The sequence below is a fragment of the Crinia signifera genome, chromosome 11 (genome assembly GCF_055691185.1).
Source record: "Crinia signifera chromosome 11, ASM5569118v1, whole genome shotgun sequence".
In the NCBI taxonomy this organism is placed as follows: domain Eukaryota; kingdom Metazoa; phylum Chordata; class Amphibia; order Anura; family Myobatrachidae; genus Crinia; species Crinia signifera.
Window position 1 is genome coordinate 41,539,131 of NC_139227.1, and position 20,843 is coordinate 41,559,973.

Here is a 20,843-nt window from a genome sequence, read left to right on the forward strand (position 1 = left end):
GCAGGGACCCCCCCACTGCATACCAGCCTGTGTATGTGCATATGTGTTGGGATTTGCAGGGTGCATTCAGAGCCCCCCTTGGCTGCATCGTGCAGGGACCCCCCACTGCATACCAGCATGTGTATGTGTGAGTGTGTGTGTGTATGTATGTATGTGTGGTGTGTTGTGCTTGCAAAGTGCAGCAGTATGACACTGATGGATGAGCCAATAGTTAGACGGACAGATGTTAGGGCGGATCTAAGAAGTAAGCAATGCCAAGGCAGCAGACAGAACGATAGAGGGAGAGAGAGAGAGAGAGAGAGAGGGAGGCAGTGAGGGAGGGAGGCGAGAGGAGGTTAGGCTGCAAAAATCTCGATTCTTTGAAAATCACCTAATCCTGACAGACACACACACACTGGATGTGGCGAGCATTCCCTCTGCAGAGGCACCTCTGATCACTCATCACCCCCAAATTCCCCGCCCAGCATAACCTGGCCACCACCAACTCACCATCCTCCTGGCCGACTGCTTGAGCAATATTATTATTTTTGAATTGTAATCATTTTTTTTTTTTTTTGCTTTTTTTTTTTTTAAATTCCCAGCAGCACCCCTTTTGGAAATGCTGCAATATTATCTCTGGCGTCAGATCTAGCAGCCATATAGAAGGAGAAGCTTTACAAAGAAGAGACAAAAACCAACAGAAACAAACAAACAAAAAAAAAAACTTCAAAGTCCTAAGTGCACCAGTACATCCCTGTAAGTTGCTGGGGAAGGCGATCCTCTGCTGCTGCTGCTGCTGCACACAGGATGTGAGAAAGAGGCATCTGCCAAAGCATTTGGAAATATCCCAGGTCTTGAAGGATGGGGGCGGTAGGAGATTTTTTGATCTTGTAAGATCATCCTCTCTTTTTTTTTTTCCTCTCTCTCTCTCTGACTGCAAACTGAAAGTAAAGGACACAATGTTGCTGGTGTCTGGCTGCTGAGACTCTGTAACAGTGGAGAAGGCATTGCGAATGGGACTTCAGCAGGATCTGCCATGAAACATCTCTCCAGCCACACAAAGGGGGGAGCAGAAAGTGCAGTTTGGCAGCCAAGAAAGTGCTGGGCCATAGCATGCAATGCTACACTCAGAGAGCACTGAGAAGAAAAGGGTCCATCCCTCCTTCTTGATGGGAAAGCAGGATTCCAGCCAGGAATGCGTAATCGACCTCAATGTCCATTGATCTCCAGTCTCTCTGCCTGGGGTTCCCTTCTTGTGAACTTTGGATTCAAGTAATCCAGCTCTTCTTCTTCCTCCCTCTGAGCTCTCCAAGCAGCAACATCTGGGCGTCATCTGATCCTTGGACATCAAAGTGATCAGCTCTGAGAGAGAGACACACACACAGGGCGTTGCAGGATCTGGTGCACAGTGATCTGGTGGATCCAGATGTTGGAGAGGCTGCTGTGATCCTGGACACGAGATAACATTTTCAAATAAAATAACAAACAAACAAAAGAAAACATCCTGAGAAAAAAAATAAACAAACAAACATCCTAGTTTTTTTTTTGTTGCAAACTGATGCAACTTGATGCACCTTCAGGAGAACCTGCAAGGGCCACCTGGAGCCAGGCTGGAGCATTTGCACTTGGACGCAGGAACGTGCGCACTGGCGGCGGCCACCATGCGCTGACCTCTGTGCGTGGAACTTACGACTGGCAGCAGTTGGCCAAGAACAATAGCGTATATATTGTAAGTACATATGTCCCTCCCAAAAGTGTTTCTCTGCATTGCCCCTTTTGCCCAGGCTGGGGTACGACTTGGTTACCCACCTACTGCACTTATGTCCCCCCCCCAAAAAGTGAAAGTTTTATACCATGTGACCCCTTCTCAAATATAATTGTACAGTTACATTTAATGCATTAGCTTAGTAGCTGGGTTTGCAAATCTGAGGTCACACTGGGTCGTTGTGGGCTTCAGGAATGCACAGGCCCACCAGCTGGTAGGGGTCGGGGGTACTCAGGGGTCACTGAGTGTGATGTAGTTCAGAAGGGGGCAGGCTGGGTGAAGGGGACTGTAGTGGGGGTCCAACCGATTAGAAACAGTAGTATAGGGCCTCTAGCACCTAGTCATGTATTGTGGGATACAGCAAATAAGAGGGTCCAAGTTCTGTATTGCTGAGCTTGGAGGCTGAGATTTGTGTTGGCAGGGGCCCCCTGGTAGTGGAGATGGCAATGTCCCTGGTCACTATGCCCTGGCATACAGTGGGCATAGCTCATGCCAGTGGCTGCATATATCTCCCTGCATAGACAGCCTGCCCAATGCCCAGACATCGGCCCTGCTTCTTCTCCAGTCTTCCAGTGTTAGCAGACTGGCAGAGCATTAAAGGGGGCATCACAGCATTGCTGGGAGACATGGCAGCTGCAGACACTAAATGCCACAGCTGTGGTACATCACAGTTGGGGGAGCAGTGTGTTTCTGTGTGTGTAGCTGTGCTTCCATGCAGTGTGTGTGTGTGTGTGTGAGATTTGGCACAGAAGGAGTTAATGTTTACTACAGAGTGCCAGACACTGGCACAGATATGAGTCAGTGTGACAGTCCGTGTGTCTGCTCCCTGCAGTTCGGGCTACAAGCGGTTAAAGTGACAGCTCCAGTCAGTGCCTGTGTAAAAGTCATATCCTCCTGTGTATATTTACCCAGAGACAGTCCCTGCAGCCCACAGCACCCACTGTGTCTGCAAATCCATATTTATGCAGCGTGTTAGAGTAGCAGCCTGTACCCTGGGGCAGATCCACTGGCAGCCATGTGCACACATTATATATATACAGTATATACACATACACATATTACCCTGCTGTTATAGTGAGTCTGAAAGTGTGGTCACCCCTATATTGTGCAGTATCACATGCTAGTGCCACAGTCCCTATGCTTCTAAGCCAGCCAGTGATAGTCCCTCTTTTCTGCATTCTTCTTGTAACAGTCCTTGTGACAGTCCTTGTTTAGGCATGCTCCCTACAAGACAGCCAGTAGCAGTCCGTCTTTTCTGCACTCTCCCAGTAAGACTCGGCGACAGTCCCTCTTCTGTGCATGCTTAGTGACAGTCCCTATTTTCTGCATGCTCCTTGTAAGACAGCGACAGTCCCTCTTTTGTGCATGCTTAGTGACAGTCCCTATTTTCTGCATGCTCCTTGTAAGACATGTAGTGACAGTCCTTCTTTTGTGCATGATGTCAGTCAGCAGCAGTCCCTCTTCTGTGCACTCTCCTAGTGAGACAGTCAGTGACAGTCCATCTCTTCTGCATGCTCCCTGTGAGCTGGTGACAGTCCCTCTTCTGTGCCTGCTCCTGACAGTCCCTCTCTGATGCCTGCTCCCAGCCAGCGGCAGTCAGTCCCTGCTTTGTGCGAGGCCCCGTCCCTGTGTGTGTGTGCAGCCAGTCCCAGCAGCGCTCCCCCCAGGAAGGAGTACAGTGACAGCCCCGGTGTGTGCTAGTTGGAGGAGTGACGCGCTCAGTCAGCTCTGCCTGTTGCAGACTGTGCACCAGGAGCAGCAGCACCCCCAGTGTCTCCCTATGCTCTGAGAGTGCCCCGGGGGCCCCCCTCTCCCAGCTGCCCCCCCACCCCCCTCCATGGGGGCCACACTCTGCAGACGCAGCTGATCTCTATTCTCTGTGTTCTCTCCTTGCGGTGTGCAGGGGCTGTCGGTGCATGAGACCTCTAAGAAGTGCATCAGCCCAGAGGACCTGTGGGGCCACCAGAAGTCTTCCTGCCCCCTCCCCAGCCAGAGACGAGGCACAGAGAGCAGCAGCATGCCGAGGAGGAAGCAGCAAGCGCCGCGGAGGGCTGCAGGTACTGGCTGAGCATTGCTACCTCCCTCCCTTCCTTCCTCCCTTCCTTCCTATGCACTGTGCAACATTGTTGCAAATCTCCCCCGGTGCCACTCTCCCTCCATCATTACCTCCCATCCCTCACCCTCCATGCAATCAATGGGCTCAGCCCTGTGCCATCCTTCTGGGCTCATCTGCTTGGGAATGTACATTGCTGTAGGGGGCTGGTTATGGAGGGGAGACCATGTCTTTGCTGAGAAAGTTGAGAGGAGATGGGGGTTATCCTGAACCATCCACTGTAGGTCTGACCCCCCACCCCCCTTCTATCACTCTGGTTGCTCATTTTGTGAATCACTTCTCAGCACAGAGGGGGTCAGGGCTGGTGCGTGTAGAGGAGGTGCCTGGGGTGGGTTGCATTTAAGGTTAGTGGGGTAACGAGGGCAAGGAAAGTTCACCCAGGGATTTTGTGGAGGGGGGGTGCAGAGGGCATGGGTCTTAGGAGAAGGGCTCATGGCGGAGAAGATGGAGTTTTCTATGGATTATTACTATTATTGTATGATGTCTGTTTGCAACTCCTGTAGAGATGTTGGGAATACAGCACAGGAGATCTGGTTCTTGTCAGCAGCCCTGACCCTGCCTGCTTTCCCTTCCCCTCTCCTTATTCGGCCTTCCATACATTTATTTCCCAGGGATGGCTGTTATTAACGTTGAGCCCTTGTTGCAAATGTCAACTCCTATTAGGATTTAGCAATCTCCTCGTTCTGAGGCTATAGGGGGTGAGAGGGAGAGGAAGGAGGGGTGTATAAGGTAGGAGGGTTGGGGAATGGAGCCAAAAACATTATTTTGCAATAATGTTCAGTTAGGACATGTGAAGTGGGAAAAGATTCTCTCGTTCTGTGGACCGCTGCCATCCGTCATGGGATGACTGATTGAGTGCCTGTCACTGGGCTGTCTTTGATCTATTCATTGCCAATAAACATCAATAAATCACTCGCCATGGTAACACTGGTGCTCTGTGACGTCACCCGTGAACTGTAACTTCCTGCCAGGGATGGTTCGGAGCGGATTGCAGGATCCATGTGGGTGCAGATGATGACTTTCCGCATCTGTGGCATTGTACGCTCTGGCACGCCGACTGCGTGTCGTTTATCAGCTGCTGGCTCAGGCCGCTGTCGTGCCGTTATTTATATTTTTTAATCAAAGTGTTGTAATTAGAAGGGGCCTCGTTGCCGTCTTTTGGGGGTTTTTTTGTCCTGCTTATTTGTTTTTATAACATGGAATGGAAGAAGAAGTCGTTGTATTGTTTTCGCTTGTGTAGTATGGTGTGTGTACAAGGTTATAGCGAATGCAGGACTGCTGGCGACTAACTTTATGCGTTAATGCTATTAAAAATATTGATAGCACTTTTCCCCTTATAGTTCATATACCCTAACTGGCACCTAGGTTCAAATATATGGCTATATGTTGTACGTATAATAAGAGATATGTGCGTGGATTGTGTATACACACACACACACACACACACAGCTTAATGACTGCAGGTTATGTGGCAATCCTGTAAAAGATATAGATTCCCATGTACAAGCTGTGTGCTAGGCTGTAAAGTTGTATTCCTTTAACCCACTGTGTGTTTCAGCCGAGCACAGCACTAAATAACTTTCCTCTGTTAGAGAAATATTGGCCTCTCCGGTGCTTGTACAGCAAGAAATGAAATGGCCATTTTGGACAATTTATGACCATTTAGATACAGCCGAAGTCAACTGTAAAATAATACGGTGTCTATATCCTCGCTGTAAAAATATATAAATACTATTGTTCTCCTTTTTGTGCACTTTGAAGCTAATTGCGTTGCCTCGTCCTACGCCTGGACGTTGCAGTGTTTGCCTCCATACTCCTGGGGAAGTTGTGCTGGAACTGAGCAGCGTTTTGGACTGGGCAACCCAAGTACGGAGAGGAGGGGGGGGGGGGAGGCTGGCGAAGAACGCCATCTTACGCACCCAGTCACTCTGCGCTTTGTCACGTGCTTTGTTTCGCCCCCAATATGCAGAATAATTGGGAACATTTTTGCACAAAAAAAATAAAAGATATAATTTTTAATTAAAAGGATGATCGGGCTTAGTTAAAAGCATAAAGCAAAACCTTCACTGCGCAAATAATGAGAGATGGGAGAATGGTTTTACTCTATCAAAATGACCCGTCAGAACGACTTTGTTTCATATTTGATTTAATTGTCTCTCTCCTGACAGCCACATTCATCAATAGCTTAATGGTCAATCATAAGCTGGCAGTGAGTGCTTCACGTTCCTCATAGACTGGTTTTTGTGCCTGTGTGTCTAATGGATGTGGCTGGGAAAGACCGAATTGTTACTTGTTTAGGCAGGAAGAGAAGGGGGGGGGTCATCTATACTGTTGATTGGAACATGATGGCAAACGAGTGAGGTTTTTTTTTCATTAATGTACCCCTTACGCGTCGGACCACCCCCCCCCCCCCCCCCAGTCCTCCTTCTATGGCCTTATTAGAGTAGAGTTGATGGTTTTATCCTACAAAAAGTGCTGATGAATTGATTGGGACCGGTTGGTCACTTGTAAGCCCATTTCCCTAGCAGCCTTTGCGAAAACCGGAAAATGTACATTATTTTATTTATTTTTTCTTCTTCTTCCTTCTCTTTCCCCAAACTGAAAGGTCCACTCAGCCGTTAAAAAAGAAAAGTTGTTTTGCCAGCTTCATTAGTGTTCACCTAATTAGCTGTAAACCTGATGGATTCCTGACAGCTTTAATGATTGGAGATGACAAGCTCCTCGCAGTGTCATTGAGCAGAATTAGGTTTGCAGCTAGTTTGATGTAATCAAGTTGATATTACACAGTCCTGCTTGCCTTTACTTGTGCATTAACTCAATCTTCTGCTGCAGGTGACAAATGGATTTTGGTACCTGGATAATCATTTGGTAGGGATTAGGCCTCTTTAATGGCCTGCGAGGGAAGAGATGTTCAGCAGTCCCCCCCCAACCTTGCAGACCTGCAACATAGTCGTACAGTTCACTCTATTATCCCATTATTGAGATAGGAGTGTGTGCGTGCGTGTGTGTGTGTAAGGGGGGGGGGGGTTAATCAATTGCCCATATTATCTCCCACTGTATATACAGTGTAGGACCCTGATTATTGTTTAGTGGAATCATATTTTGTTTCTGTTTCTTGCTGTTTACTCCACGAAAAAAAGATAAAAAAAAATTCCGTGGATTCATAATTGAATGCGCCGTGAGTTTGTGGTGGCCGGTGCATGTTTGTATCATTTGGGTTAGCGTGACAGTGTTAGAGGAAACCTTCTGGGACGTATTTCAAAAACTCACATTCTTCCTATCTTGCAATAGGTCAGTAATAGCGATAGGTAGACCACGATGATAGCACCATCCGTGGTTTTCTATATGTTCGCATGTCCATGATCTCAAATTTGTACTTATTTTCTTTTAATTAAAAAATTATTTTAACGTGTTAATAAATATCATTTTTTTTTAGCTTTCAAAGTATTTATTCCGTAATTTGTCTATTTGTCAAATATAAGACCCTGGATATTTAGAAAAATGGGACCAGGACCACAGGGACGATGGGAGTGCTGTGGGGGTGCACGGTTCCAACTGGCAGACATTTTGCAGTTGTGTCGCAGTCTAGTTTACTCTGGACTTAAAGTCACTAAGTGTCCCCTTAGATCTTTGCAGCAGCTACAGTATTATTTGCCACACATGTGTTTGTGGGGGGGGGGGGGGGGGGGGGTGCAGCAAGCTGACAGATCGATTAGTGATGTCTGCCCATTGCTGCTCTTCTGTAAAAAAAACAGGGGTGGGGGGTAGAAATATTTTAAGCACTCCGAAAAAGGCTCCAATGATATACTGAGCTTGGACAGGGAAAAATAGAAAAAAAAAACAGTGAATTTTGCAATCAGCTGCCACCTCTCCTATTAACGTGACAGGTGTCAATTAGTTCCTCAGTGCATTTTCCCGACGCAGTTTATTGCTTGTTGATGTTGTCATTTTATCTTCCTGTTTTTGCCTTCAGCGTTATCATGAGCAGGAGCAAAACAGTCAATAGCTGATGTATCAGCAGTTATTTCTTAAATTGGCTCACAAGTCCGCATCTTCCTCCTCTCTTTCCTTAAGATTGTTGTGTACAGTGATTAGAATGAGTTGTGACTGCTATATACAGTTATGGGGAATATAGTGCAGCCAGGGTGAGTTAAGGTGGATTATACACTCGCTCTTAGTACCGTTCGCAGGATGGGAATGTGCTGCAGACGCTGGCTTGGACGGTGGGGCTGACGTATCATTTTGAACTCGATGTAGCTGGGACATTACCGTTATTGCATATCACAAAGGCCACGTTGGTAGGATCCGGTACCTTGCCGCCATAATTAGCTTACTGTTTAACCTTTTGCATGAACCAGCGAAAGTCGACTTCTCAAACACCAGCCGTTTCACTAAAAAGGCCACGAACGTCGCACAATTAACCCGCGTGTAGATGGCGCGGTATTGCTCGACCCCGGGGCTACACCTTTGCACCGGTGGAGCTGTTAAAAATTCCCCAGGTGTCGCAAATATCCTTTTTTTGCAAAAGGTTGCAATCTATCGTTGTCCTAATTAATAGGTAGACCTGGATGGCGGAATGAGTGTTGGAATGCTAAAACGGTATAGCCACCTAGAACACCCACCCCAAGGGGACGGTGCAATAAAAATAGGCGCAGAACACTCAATATCATATTTTTTACTTGTTTAATAACCAATCTCTAATTAAACCAACTTAAAGTTCCATGACACATGCATATAATGAGGTAGCATGAATAATATCTCTGGGCATGATAAAGTGCCATGATACGTGCATTTAAATATCTATATGTCCTTTACCCAGGCAGATTAATTCTAGTTCTCCATGTTTTTTTTTTTGTCTGTTACTCATTAGATTAATTTGACACGTCCCCCCACCACCCATCCCCAAACAATAGTAGTTTTGTGTTTTTTGCTTCCTTTTTATTTTTTTTTATGTGTGTGTGTGACATCCCCTTAAGCATTAGCAATTCAACATATATTCTTTTCATGTCCCTTTGATTTCAACATTTAGAAAAAAACACACAGTGCCACGCAGTTCAAAGGATTTTAATTATCACCCATGAAACGGAATTTAAATTCTAAAACTGAAGTATGCAAAACAGAACGTTGTGTCGCATATATTTATTTATTTAAAAAAAAAATTGCGCGCATATAGAGGGTACCCAGGAGCTCTCGCTGCCTATTCTTAAATATTATTGTTGCCTTAATAGGAATTTTTTTTCTCTCCAGCAACGTGGAAACACGGTAAATTGGCTGCTTAAACGATGCTTAACTGTTCCCATTTAAGGGATTTAAGTAGATAATTAGTAAATTAGTCAGTGTTGCTTACTAAACAATTAATAGGAGATGTAATATCACGATGCACAGGGAGCAGGCAAAACACCCGGCCGCAGAACCCTCCGTCATATTTCCCACCCCGGTTCAAAGTGCGATTCTTGAAGAATAATGTAACTTTCCTTGTTTGTTCTTTAATTATAAATTATTAATTCATACTGTCAGGACACATGTTATTAATTATGACTGTTTTTTTTCCTTCACCCGCAGCAGCTGTTTGGGAATAAGGGGGACAGGTTGAGCAGTATTTGGTGGATATTACCAGATACTGTAAGAACTGTATCAATCACAACACGTTTCACCCGTTCAGCATTTTATAAGTTATAACATTAGCGTAATGTGTGACCCTCCCATAACTTTGTATCTGATATCAGTCATAGATGGCAATACCTGTGGATGGATGGATAGACAGACAGACAGACAGAGAGATATATATAGACAGACAGAGAGAGAGAGAGAGAGAGAGATACATAGACAGATAGACAGACAGAGAGAGAGACATGAAGAGATAGATAGATAGATAGATAGATAGATAGATAGATAGATAGATAGATAGATAGATAGATAGGCAGACAGACAGATAGAGAGATATATAGAAGGATAGAGACACAAATAGACAGAGAGCAATATATATATATATATATATATATATATGTATACACACACACACACATATATATACAGACAGACAGACAGACAGATAAAGAGAGCACCAAAGATAGATATAATTAGATAGATAGATAGATAGATAGATAGATAGATAGATAGATAGATAGATAGATAGACAGTAAGAGATAGAGATAGACAGAGAGAGTGATAGATAGACAGAGAGATAGTTAGATGGGCAGACAGACATAGAGAGAAAGAGAGAGAGAGAGCTCAATAGATAGACAAACAGAGAGAGATAGAGTGAGATAGATAGACAGATATATATATAGTGAGAGATAGACAGAGAGAGAGCTTTATAGATAGACAGACAGAGAGAGATAGAGTGAGAGATAGATAGATAGACAGACATAGAGAGAGAGAGCGGGAGAGAGAGATAGACAGACAGAGATAGATAGAGTGAGAGAGAGATAAACAGACATAGAGAGAGAGCTCGATAGAGAGACAGACAAAGATAGAGAGAGATAGAGTGAGAGAGAGATAAACAGACATAGAGAGAGCGAGAAAGAGAGATAGACAGAGAGAGAGAGAGATAGACAGACAGAGATAGAGTGAGTGAGATAGATAGACAGACATAGAGTGCAAGAGAGAGATAGACAGACAGAGAGAGAGAGAGATAGACAGACAGAGAGAGAGAGAGAGAGAGACAGACAGACAGAGAGCTCGATAGATAGACACAGTGAGAGAGAGAGAGGGACTGATACATAAATAGATAGGTAGATAGGTAGGTAGATAGGTAGATTATATAGTAATATAGCAAGGAATAAAATGGAAGAGATCTCTTGGCGTTTGCATTGTCCAGGTCACCGACAACACCACAATAATCTTGCACCAGCCTCTTACCACTTGTATACCCTTAGTAAATTGTAATATGAATACAATTAGCTGTGGGGTTATCATAATGCTCGATTCCATTTTAAATTGTATTTGAATATAGATGAATATTAATGAAGCAAGATGAATTTATTTTGCATAAGTAAAGATGTATAACTCTCCCCTCCCATTAACTACGGCCATTAATAAAGCGTGGTCATTATTTAAGAACATATTTATTTTTTATACGATTCTTCATATCCCCCCTCCTCCCCCCCTTTCCCATTTCTTTTAATGAGACGGGCTCAATTAATTATTCAGACATGACAGCAGCTAACAGTTTGGGGTGTGTATGTGGCAGGTACGACGTGACTGCGTCGCTCCCCTTTCTGCCGACACAGCATTGCTGGCTTCTTTATCAAATGTCATTTTGTAGCCCCCCCCCCCCCACCTCTTTTTCAGGCCCTGAGACAGTCCGTAAAGTTGTGTTTTATATGTTTATTTCCCATCTCCGCTAATGCCTGACGAATCCACCGAATGATGTGATATTTTATAATTAATTCAGCAAGATGTAATTGCAGTAATCACATCAGTGCTACACACGGCACAGACAGCGCTCTTAACCATATGGAAAAATATACCACAAACCACCCTCTTGTAATTCTCCAAATAAGCATTTTCTGTGCAGGATGAATTACAAAATTGCCGGGTTGTTGCTGTTTTTGAAACAACATTTGTATTTTGCCGCAGTGATTGGCGTTTTGGACCCAAGCTCGGAAACCTTTTGTTACCGGGAATGATGACTCGGAGGGAGAATCTCTCACTTCCCGTCACTACGTGTGTAAGATGTATGAAACTTTCACCTGCGCCGAAACATCTTTGTTTGTTTTACTCTCCCCTCACGTTTGTCTTGGTATAAAGTGGTCTCCGTCGTGGTTTGGTGGGCTAAGGTGGTACCTGGCCACATGGGCAGTGGATACTACACAAGTGTCCCTTATGACAGGACTGGCAGGGGGGCTGAAGGAATCAGAGAAGTAAATTCACTAAGATGGGAATTCTATGGAAGATGGGATGTTGCCCACAGCAACCAATCCAATTCTTCTTATTTATTTAGCGCCTTCTAGACCAGTGATTTTCAACCTTTTTACATTGCGGCACACTAAATAAGATTTAAAAATTGCCAAGCCAGACTATGAGATCCCCACAGGGCAAAACACATTGGCCCCCATATAAAAAAAACATCACACTGGTCCCACAGGTAACAAAAATAAAATACATTGGCCCTTTATATGAAAAGAAGAGACCAGTAAATAAAAGTTGAACTGATGGTGGCTGTAAACTGGTTTGGGCATCTCTAGATCTGGGGGCACACTTGAAAACAGCTCAAGGCACACTAGTGTGCCACGGCACTGTGGTTGAAAAACACTGTTCTAGATGGTTATAGATAGAATGTGATTGGTTTCCCGTAGTAACATCCCACCTTCTATAGAACTCCCATCTTAGTATATTTCTCCAAGTCGTGTGTAGAATTTGCAGAAATTTTCAGTGTCAAATTTGCCTCATTGCGCCTCTGCTGAGTTCCACCCGTTCCACCCTCACACCCAGCGCCGACCATGCCGCACAGTGGAGCGGGTTCTCCATCCGAGTATTACAGAGTCTGTAAGAAGACAACTAACAAGTAAAGTAAGAAAAGCAGAAGTGTCGCAGACACGTTGTAGATCTGAGTATTGGCCGCAAAAAAAACATTTCTAGGGAGTTGACTTCCTCAATATGTGGAGAAGAGTTTATGTGTGTGTGTGTGCGCATGTTTTTTTTGTGTGGGTGTATGTGTGTGTGTGTGTTTGTGTGGGGTGCTTTTCCACCCTTGTAAACCAATGTCTCCCCATCTTTTTTGCCATTTTATACATTTTATTACCTGTCATAGAAAACTGCATAAAGTGACAGATAATGAACCATCTATGCGATGAAGAGGAAGAAATTGTACCTCAATTCACTATGATTTCCTGAGACGGTCAAAATGCCAACATTTACATGTCAAAAAGTTGATTTTATTGTGTCTATGTTGACATAGGTCGACATGTAGACTGTATATGTGTACCTCGTCCCCTCGCATGACTCGCTGCGCTCGGCACACTATTATAAGAACAAGCTGGTTTAAAAGATAAAAATCATGAAAACCCCTGTCATTACTTTTTTGACATGTCGACAGTTCAAATGTTGTCATTTTGACCGTACCTGCATATTAACCATGTAGGCATAATGGATGTCGGCATTTTGAACATGTCGGCTATCTATCTATCTATCTATCTATCTATCTATCTATCTATCTATCATCTACTATATCTATCTATCTATCTATCTATCTATCTATCTATCTATCTATCTATCTATCTATCTATCTATCTATCTATCTATCTATCTATCTATCTATCTGTCTATCTATCTGTTTTTTGTCCCAGCATAACTGGAAAGCAGGTCTCTGGCCTGTAGGTGGAAGCGCCTCCATTGGCTCCTATGGGCTCAGACTGGTATCATTATTAACCACTTCCTTGCTGCACTGGCGCCAGGTTGCTGCACAGAGCGTCAGACGAGTTTTATCTCTTACGTGCTGCTTTATTTGGGAGCCCGCTACCCGAGCAGATGTCCCCGACACTTCCTAGCATGGCTGTTTCTGTTTTGCAGATATACGTATGGGCCCATGAGAAACATATTTGTCGTCCGTATGTTTCAGACTATATTTCCATAAGGAAGCACATGTCCTGTATAGGCGTGCACACACATGCTGCCATATACCCGCTGTTTTACCCTATCTACAGAATATCTACACAATATGTCACTGTTCCTTTTGTTTATTGCATTATATCAATTTTATTTTATTATTAACAGTTTCTTATATAGCGTAGCATATTCGTTTGCGCTTTACAATAGGAAACAATGATAAAACAAACTGGGTAGTAACAAACAGACATAGAGGTAGGAGGGCCCTGCTCGCAAGCTCTGCTTACAATATCAATGTGTCTTCCCATACCACAGTCTTAAAGCAACAACTTTATAACTACACATAGTTTTATATGTATATATATATATATATATATATATATATATATACACACACTGATGGCTCAATCACTAACAATGCAAGATTTGCAGGAAACCGAATTAGCCAATCAGAGACTTGCTTTCATTGCCTGCATTGCACTGATCAGGTATAACATCATTGCTCATTGGTTTTCGCTTTCAGTGCAGTGCTGCGGAGTCAGTAAATGATCCCTACAGTTACCTTTGCACTGGAAGCCGTACACAATCCAACAACTCCAAATCCTGTAATAGATTGCAACGCGCCTCGTCCTTCTCTTTTTACCTAAATGCATCCTGCCCTCCTGTGTGCAAAGTGCCAAGCTTGCGATAGTATTGGTACCTATAGAAATCATTTATAGGCAATATTTATATATATATAGCCCTATTGTACATTTACATGTACCAGGGTCTCCATTCTGCACTGTACAAAGTACAGGCCGTCACACCAATTGCTAAAGCATATCCGCTTCCCATAGAGAAGCAGAAATGCGCGGACTCTGTCCAGCGGAGCTAACATTGTGACATGTCCTTATATCCTGATAGCAGTCTCCAATTGGGCCCTATACATTAGGTATACCAGACCTGTGTGTGTCTTGTTTCCATTCAGTCTATGAAAACATCCTGCCTCTCCTGCAGCTGAGCAGATTATCCCAAAGTAACCTATTATCATTTCTGCTACAGTAACAAGATGGGGTACGCTATTATATTCTGTATCTCCTGCTCTTTTTTTTTTTTTTGGGTCTGGGCTCTTTGCCCAGAAAGTTCCTGTTCCTGCTGGGTCAAGGCTGTTGCTGGAGGGCTAAATCACAGCAGGGGCACCGCGGATGACTGGCGGACGTTGCCGAAGAATGGCAGCCATCAGTCATCCATCTGTGACACGGAGACTGTTTTTCTGATGGCAGGGATGATAAAAAGGCATGGGAACTGTATAGGCCCTTGTAATCAGGGCCAGTACTGACATCCTTCTCAGCCATGACAGCTCCTTCCTCTCCTCTTTTCACCGCCAAGACTGTCTGAACTGGATTTTTTTCTCTCTCTCCCTCTTGTTTCATGTACTTGATCAGTCTCAGATGCTGGGAATTATTTTTTTGTGTCGGAGGGGAGGGTGGGCGGTGGAGGGGGGGGGGGGGTTGCGTTGCAGTGGGTTTTGTGGGTTGGGCAGGTGTGAGAGGAAGTCGCTTTTTTTTTTTTGTATTTTTTTCTTTCCCCCCTTGTACTGTAGGCCTGTTGCTAATTAATGTTCCTCCATAAGATTCTGTCTGAGTTGAGTAATGTTTTTGATCTTTATGTCTGATAAGTGCATACTTAATGAGATTTCAAAGCTGTGACTGCAGCTCCCTACAATTATTGACAGATGCCTTTCCTCTGCCATTGGGTTCAGCTTCATAAATCCTCTTTCGGTAATGAGGTTCACAAGTGCCACCCTGCCAGTGAGCTAATGAAAGAGAAGGAGGGGGAGGGGGCAGCTCATGTCTGTCTTACAAGGTTTTTTTTTTTTTCCTTTTAAAATTTACTATGCAGATCTCGAGCCGCAGGATGATTATTTGGCACATGCAAATTATTTTTTTACGTCGATTTTTTTTTTTTCACGTGCGTGGCTTTTTCTGTTGTTGTTGTTTCTTGCGCTCGCAAGCGAAGAGTTGAATGGTCGATGTTGCTCGGCGTCATGCGCCACCCAAAGGTCTCAGTCGCATTCCGAATAAGAGCTGGAGAAACGGGCTATCCTTCTTGCCAAGTGACACGAGTCGTCTTTTGGGGGGGGGGGGGGGGGGGTTGTGTTTCCTTTTATGTATAAATGTGAAGGGCACAGAAAGGATAAAGGACGAGTCGTTCTCTGCCCTGAAATGTTGTAGATTTAATTTTCTGACTGAATCCTGGTGGAGAAAAGCGTCGCCGTGCCAAACAGTCGATTTCCGTTTCGGCAGAGCCCATATATCACTGACCTACTCTTTCCCCTTGACAGCATGACATGTGTCATTTATCAAATGGGCCCCTGCCAGACAACAAGGGAGAGAAGCGCGCCGTCCTGCGTCCTCCTGTCCATTCCTCTTTAGTACAATGTATCGGGAACTGCGCTGCAGCTTGTAGGAGGGCAGAAGTGTTGTGTGCCGGATCGAGAAGAGGAGGGAGGTGGGGTGGCATTTGATGCTGCGATTGAAGACGTTACGTTGTTCTTAGTGTGGGCTCCATCCAGGCCTTAAACTTTCCTTAAAAGTTTTCTTTGAAGCGTTTTTAACTATTTCATCCTTTAAAAAAAAAAAATATATATATAAATTTTTGACAATATTCAGCTGGTGGTGGCTCGCCCAGTTCTTGTGCAAATGAATCCGTAAGCTCGCGTTATCCGAACACGGCCGATGATGGATGTGCTCCGGGAAAGAAGAATGATGGATTTCAGACTGGCCGTGCCAATTTATCATTTTGAATATTATTTAGACTTGCTGTGTGTACAAGGGGTAACCTGAGAGGTGGACGAGCCGGGGCTGAGGAAAGGCCTCGATCTTTATAGAGTTTGATGGATGAGTTTGGTCTTCCTCTGTTGTTTTACGAGAATACTGCTAATACAGTGTTAATGCAGACCCAGGGGCCTGCGGCCTACCTGTACCACCCTCACCCCGTTTCACATCTAGAAATGGCTGATATCAGAATTCCATGTTCTGACGATAGTTTCGTGCCACGTTTGGTGGTAATACGTGGAAATGATCACTTTGTTACTGTAGCTGGGAACTCTGCGGGAGCTGTGACTGTTTGCTGACAATGAAATGTCTGTTTGCAGAGCTGTAATTAGATCACCTGGATTGGGACGTCCTTGTCATATACTAAGGAGGAGAGGGCACTTAAGCTGCAGTTGAATGTGAGCAGGTATCACAATGCTTGTACAGACACCACCTGTATTGGCAAAAATTAGGGACAGGGACCCTCTTCTCCTCTTTGCTAAGGATTCCTCCTTATAGCCAACAAAGCAGTTTTTTTTGTACTGTGCTTGTCCATAGGGTGACTGGTGAGTGAGACTCACAATGGGGACTAATTTATTTTATTTGTTTATTGCTGGTATATATTTTTTCTGTGTTTTATCCTCAATAAGCGTTTGTCGTGTCCTGTGTTTCAATATTTAATAACAATATATGGGGAGGGGTTGTGACTGCACTTTATAAAGATTTACCCTGCGGTGGGGGGTGGGGTGGGGTGTATAAATTACCTTCTGTTGCCGTGTAGCAACCCTATTTACATTGTATGTCAAACCAATTTCACAGCAAAAATAAAAATTCATATGAGAAACATACTCTTCCACCCATCGCTTCGTGTGCATGGTATCTCAGTGCCTCCATATACTGTCAGTCCAGGACCCTGGCGCTAGAATACTTGGCCTACTAACTGGCCGCTTTTTGGCATCAGCGCCATGAGCAGCAGACTGACCAAGGTTTAAATCCCTTCAACTGCAATCAGCCCACTTCCCAGCTGAAAATGTGAAGGTCTGAAAACCCGGAATGGAGCCGTGTGCTTGAGAGCCCACCCTTCTCTCCCTCAAGCACACCTCAGAAACCTATTCCTGGCTCTGCAGTAAACCAGGTTTTCTTACCTGGTTGCAAAGCACTCTCTCTGAGGCTGGACGGGTCCTCCTTAACCCTTTACAGGGCAGTTGTGACCAGAGAAAAGCATCCCTATCTGGTGAAACTAACCCTGTTTCACCACAATATATGTTTGGTAAAGTGTATGAATGTGTCCTTCCACATCTTCATATCTGTGTACCAAAAGTGACATTGTACTGTCTATACGATGTCTCTGGGGTAAGAACACGCTTTAAAATAACACACGCACATGGTCGTTACGTGATACATATTAAACTTACATTTCATTCAAACGTTCCCTGTATTCGGCAGCCATTGTCTACCGTTTACATGTGTTGCAGGTTTCAGGCTGTTTTTTTTAGCAGAAAGAACATTGTTTTTACATATTGTCTACAAAGCGCATACTTCATTACTTGTCTGTCTCCACTGTGTCTGTAAAATAATTACATAACAATAGACATTATTACATCTTCTGGCACTTTGCACACCAGTGAAATTCAGCTGCAGATCTCCAGCAAGCGTTGTGTAAATGGGATGAGTGATGGCCCGCCAGTCAGGCAACAAAACGCGCAGCGCGGCGTTCTCCTCTACCTCTCCTCCGCAGCACATAGATTACTTCCCAAGTCGCAGACATATATTGGGGTTAGTATTGTAGAATTATTCTGTTGTTATTTTGGTTCATTTTGCTTATGGTCTCATAGAATGTTGGGCAGAGTGTGTACAGTGTGCCTGATTCAGACTGAATGCGCACAGCGGCCCTTTATCGATAAAGTGCAGGCTCAGCTAATCGCAGGGTGATTGACAGGAAGCCGGTGTCTGGGGTGGTAACCGTCCGTTTAGTGGGAGTGCTAAGAAAAACGCAGGCTTGACAGAAAGGATGATAGGCGTGCCTAGGAAAATGTAGGCATGCCCAAATGTTCTAGGGGAGGGTGGATGACGTCAGCTCTGGCCTTCATTAGGCTGATTTCGTCGCAGCCGCCGAGTGAGTCCCTTGCTACACTGAGCTTACAAAGAGTGGCGACCAGTGTAATAATCATTCGATGGTAAGCATCTTACGAATGGAGTTTGTCATATTTGCTCAGCTGACTTGTCTTCACTAGCCATACAGATCTATTCCTACAGCCAAGGGGCAGTGAATTATCTACTGATGAAATTGGGGCTATTGCAATCTACTTTATTGGTCTTGGAATTACATTGTGGTTCTATTTGCCTTATCCCCTCCTAGTTACTCCAGAGAACTAACAGTGTTGTTAATGTAATCCATACCACATCCTAATCTGGGGGCAAAGCTCACTAGCACCACAACTGTATTCAGCATATAGACCACCTAACCCTATGGCTACAGCAACACTGTCCTGGGGGCTAGGATTGGTTGGAAGCAGTTGTCCCGTGATATTTCCAATTTGTGTTTTACCAGCCAGTAAAGATAGTGGAAGGGTCTAGTGTTTTACAGATGGACATTGGCCCATTAAAGACAGTGGAGGGTTCAGTGTTGGATAGATTGGCATAGGCCCAGTGGCGTACGGTGGGGTGAGGCAGATGAGGCACAGCCTTTCCTTTCATACTAATGTATAAGCCAGAGTTTCGAATTTATAAAGTATGTAACAAATACAAAGAATATATATATATATATATATATATATATATATATAAAAATCTTATTTTTATTATTCTAATCATTTTTATAGTCAAAACTCTGGAGTAAAAAGTCTATGGCAGGTGAGGCAGTGCCTCACCTGGATACCTTTTCTGCACATGTCTCATCAAAACTCATCTAATCTCCATCAATGTATACTGCTGCACATATGTATAATGCCAGCATGTACCCCAGGGCTCATATATTGTGTGCAAATCTGGCTCTGGTACTTGCCAGGGACTCCTCAGCCATTTACCTCACCGCACGTGGCTCATTAATGAAAATAGAGGGCCTCAGTCTTCAATAGATGGGCATTGGTCCATTGAACATAATGGAGGTGCTCAGTGTTGGATAGATGGGTACTAGTCCTGTGATCAGAATGGAGGGGCTCAGTGTTGGATAGATGAGCATTGGTCCAGTGATGGTAACGGAGGAGATCTGTGTTGGATAGATGGGCACTGGTCCTATGATGATAATGGAGGACCTCCGTGTTATAAAGATGGGCATTGGTCCTGTGATGATAATGGAGGACCTCAGTGTTATGAAGATGGGCATTGGTCCTGTGATGATAATGGAGGACCTCAGTGTTATGAAGATGGGCATGGGTCCTGTGATGGTAATGGAAGACCTCAGTGTTCGATAGATGGGCACTGGTCCTGTGATTGTAATAGAGGTCCTCAGTGTTGGATATATGGGCACTGGTCCTGTGATGGTAATGGAGGACCTCAGTGTTATAAAGATGGGCATTGGTCCTGTGATGGTAATGGAGGACCTCAGTGTTGGATAGATAGGCACTGGTCCTGTGATGGTAATGGAGGACCTCAGTGTTGGATAGATGGTACTGGTCCTGTGATGATAATGGAGGGGCTCAGTATTGGATAGATGGGCACTGGTCCTGTGATGATAATGGAGGGACTCAGTGTTGGATATATGGGCATTGGTCCTGTTATGGTAATGGAGGATCTCAGTGTTGGATAGATTGGCATAGGCGAGGCCCTGTAAATATAATGAAGGCATTAAGTGTTGGATAGATGGCACTGGCCCAGGGAAAATAATACAGGGGTTTAGAGTTGGATGGATTGGCTTTGTCCCTGTAAAGATAATGAAGTAATTATATGTTGGATAGATGGGCACTTGCCCAGTAAATATAATGTTGGAGTTGAATGTTGGATATATGGGCACTAATCTAGTGAAGATAGTGTATGGTTTCAGTGTTGGATAGATGGGTACTGGCTCATTAATGATAATAGAGGGCCTCAGTCTTTAATAGATGGGCATTGGTCCATTGAACATAATGGAGGTGCTCAGTGTTGGATAGATGGGTACTGGTCCTGTGATAATGGAGGGGCTCAGTGTTGGATAGATAGGCATTGGTCCTGTGATGGTAATGGTGGATCTCAGTGTTGGATAGATGGGCACTGGTCCTATGATTATAATGGAGGACCTCCATGTTATAAAGATGGGCATTGGTCCTGTGATGATAATGGAGGGACTCAGTGTTATGAATATGGGCATTGGTCCTGTGATGGTAACTGAGAACCTCAGTGTTCAATAGATTGGCATTGGTCCTGTGATGGTAATGGAGAACCTCAGTGTTGGATAGATGAGCACTGGTCCTTTGATGGTAATGGGGGACCTCAGTGTTGGATAGATGGGCACTGGTCCTGTGATGGTAATGGAGGTCCTCAGTGTTGGATAGATGGGCACTGGTCCTGTGATGGTAATGGAGTACCTCAGTGTTATGAAGATGGACATTGGTCCTGTGATGGTAACTGAGGACCTCAGTGTTCGATAGATGGGCATTGGTCCTGTGATGATAATGGAGAACCTCAGTGTTGGATAGATGGGCACTGGTCCTTTGATGGTAATGGG

General features: G+C 44.5%; 1 protein-coding gene across 1 annotated transcript in view; it reads left to right on the forward strand.

Moving 5' to 3' along the window:
• Positions 1-313: 313 nt before the first annotated feature.
• TSHZ3 (teashirt zinc finger homeobox 3) overlaps positions 314-20,843 on the forward strand; it is an 81,730-nt gene continuing 61,200 nt past the window's right edge. The window contains exons 1-2 of the mRNA XM_083165493.1: positions 314-1,708; positions 3,648-3,801. Of these exons, the coding sequence (XP_083021619.1) occupies positions 1,538-1,708; positions 3,648-3,801 (325 nt within the window). The 5' untranslated portion in view covers positions 314-1,537. The remainder of the gene's footprint in view (positions 1,709-3,647; positions 3,802-20,843) is intronic.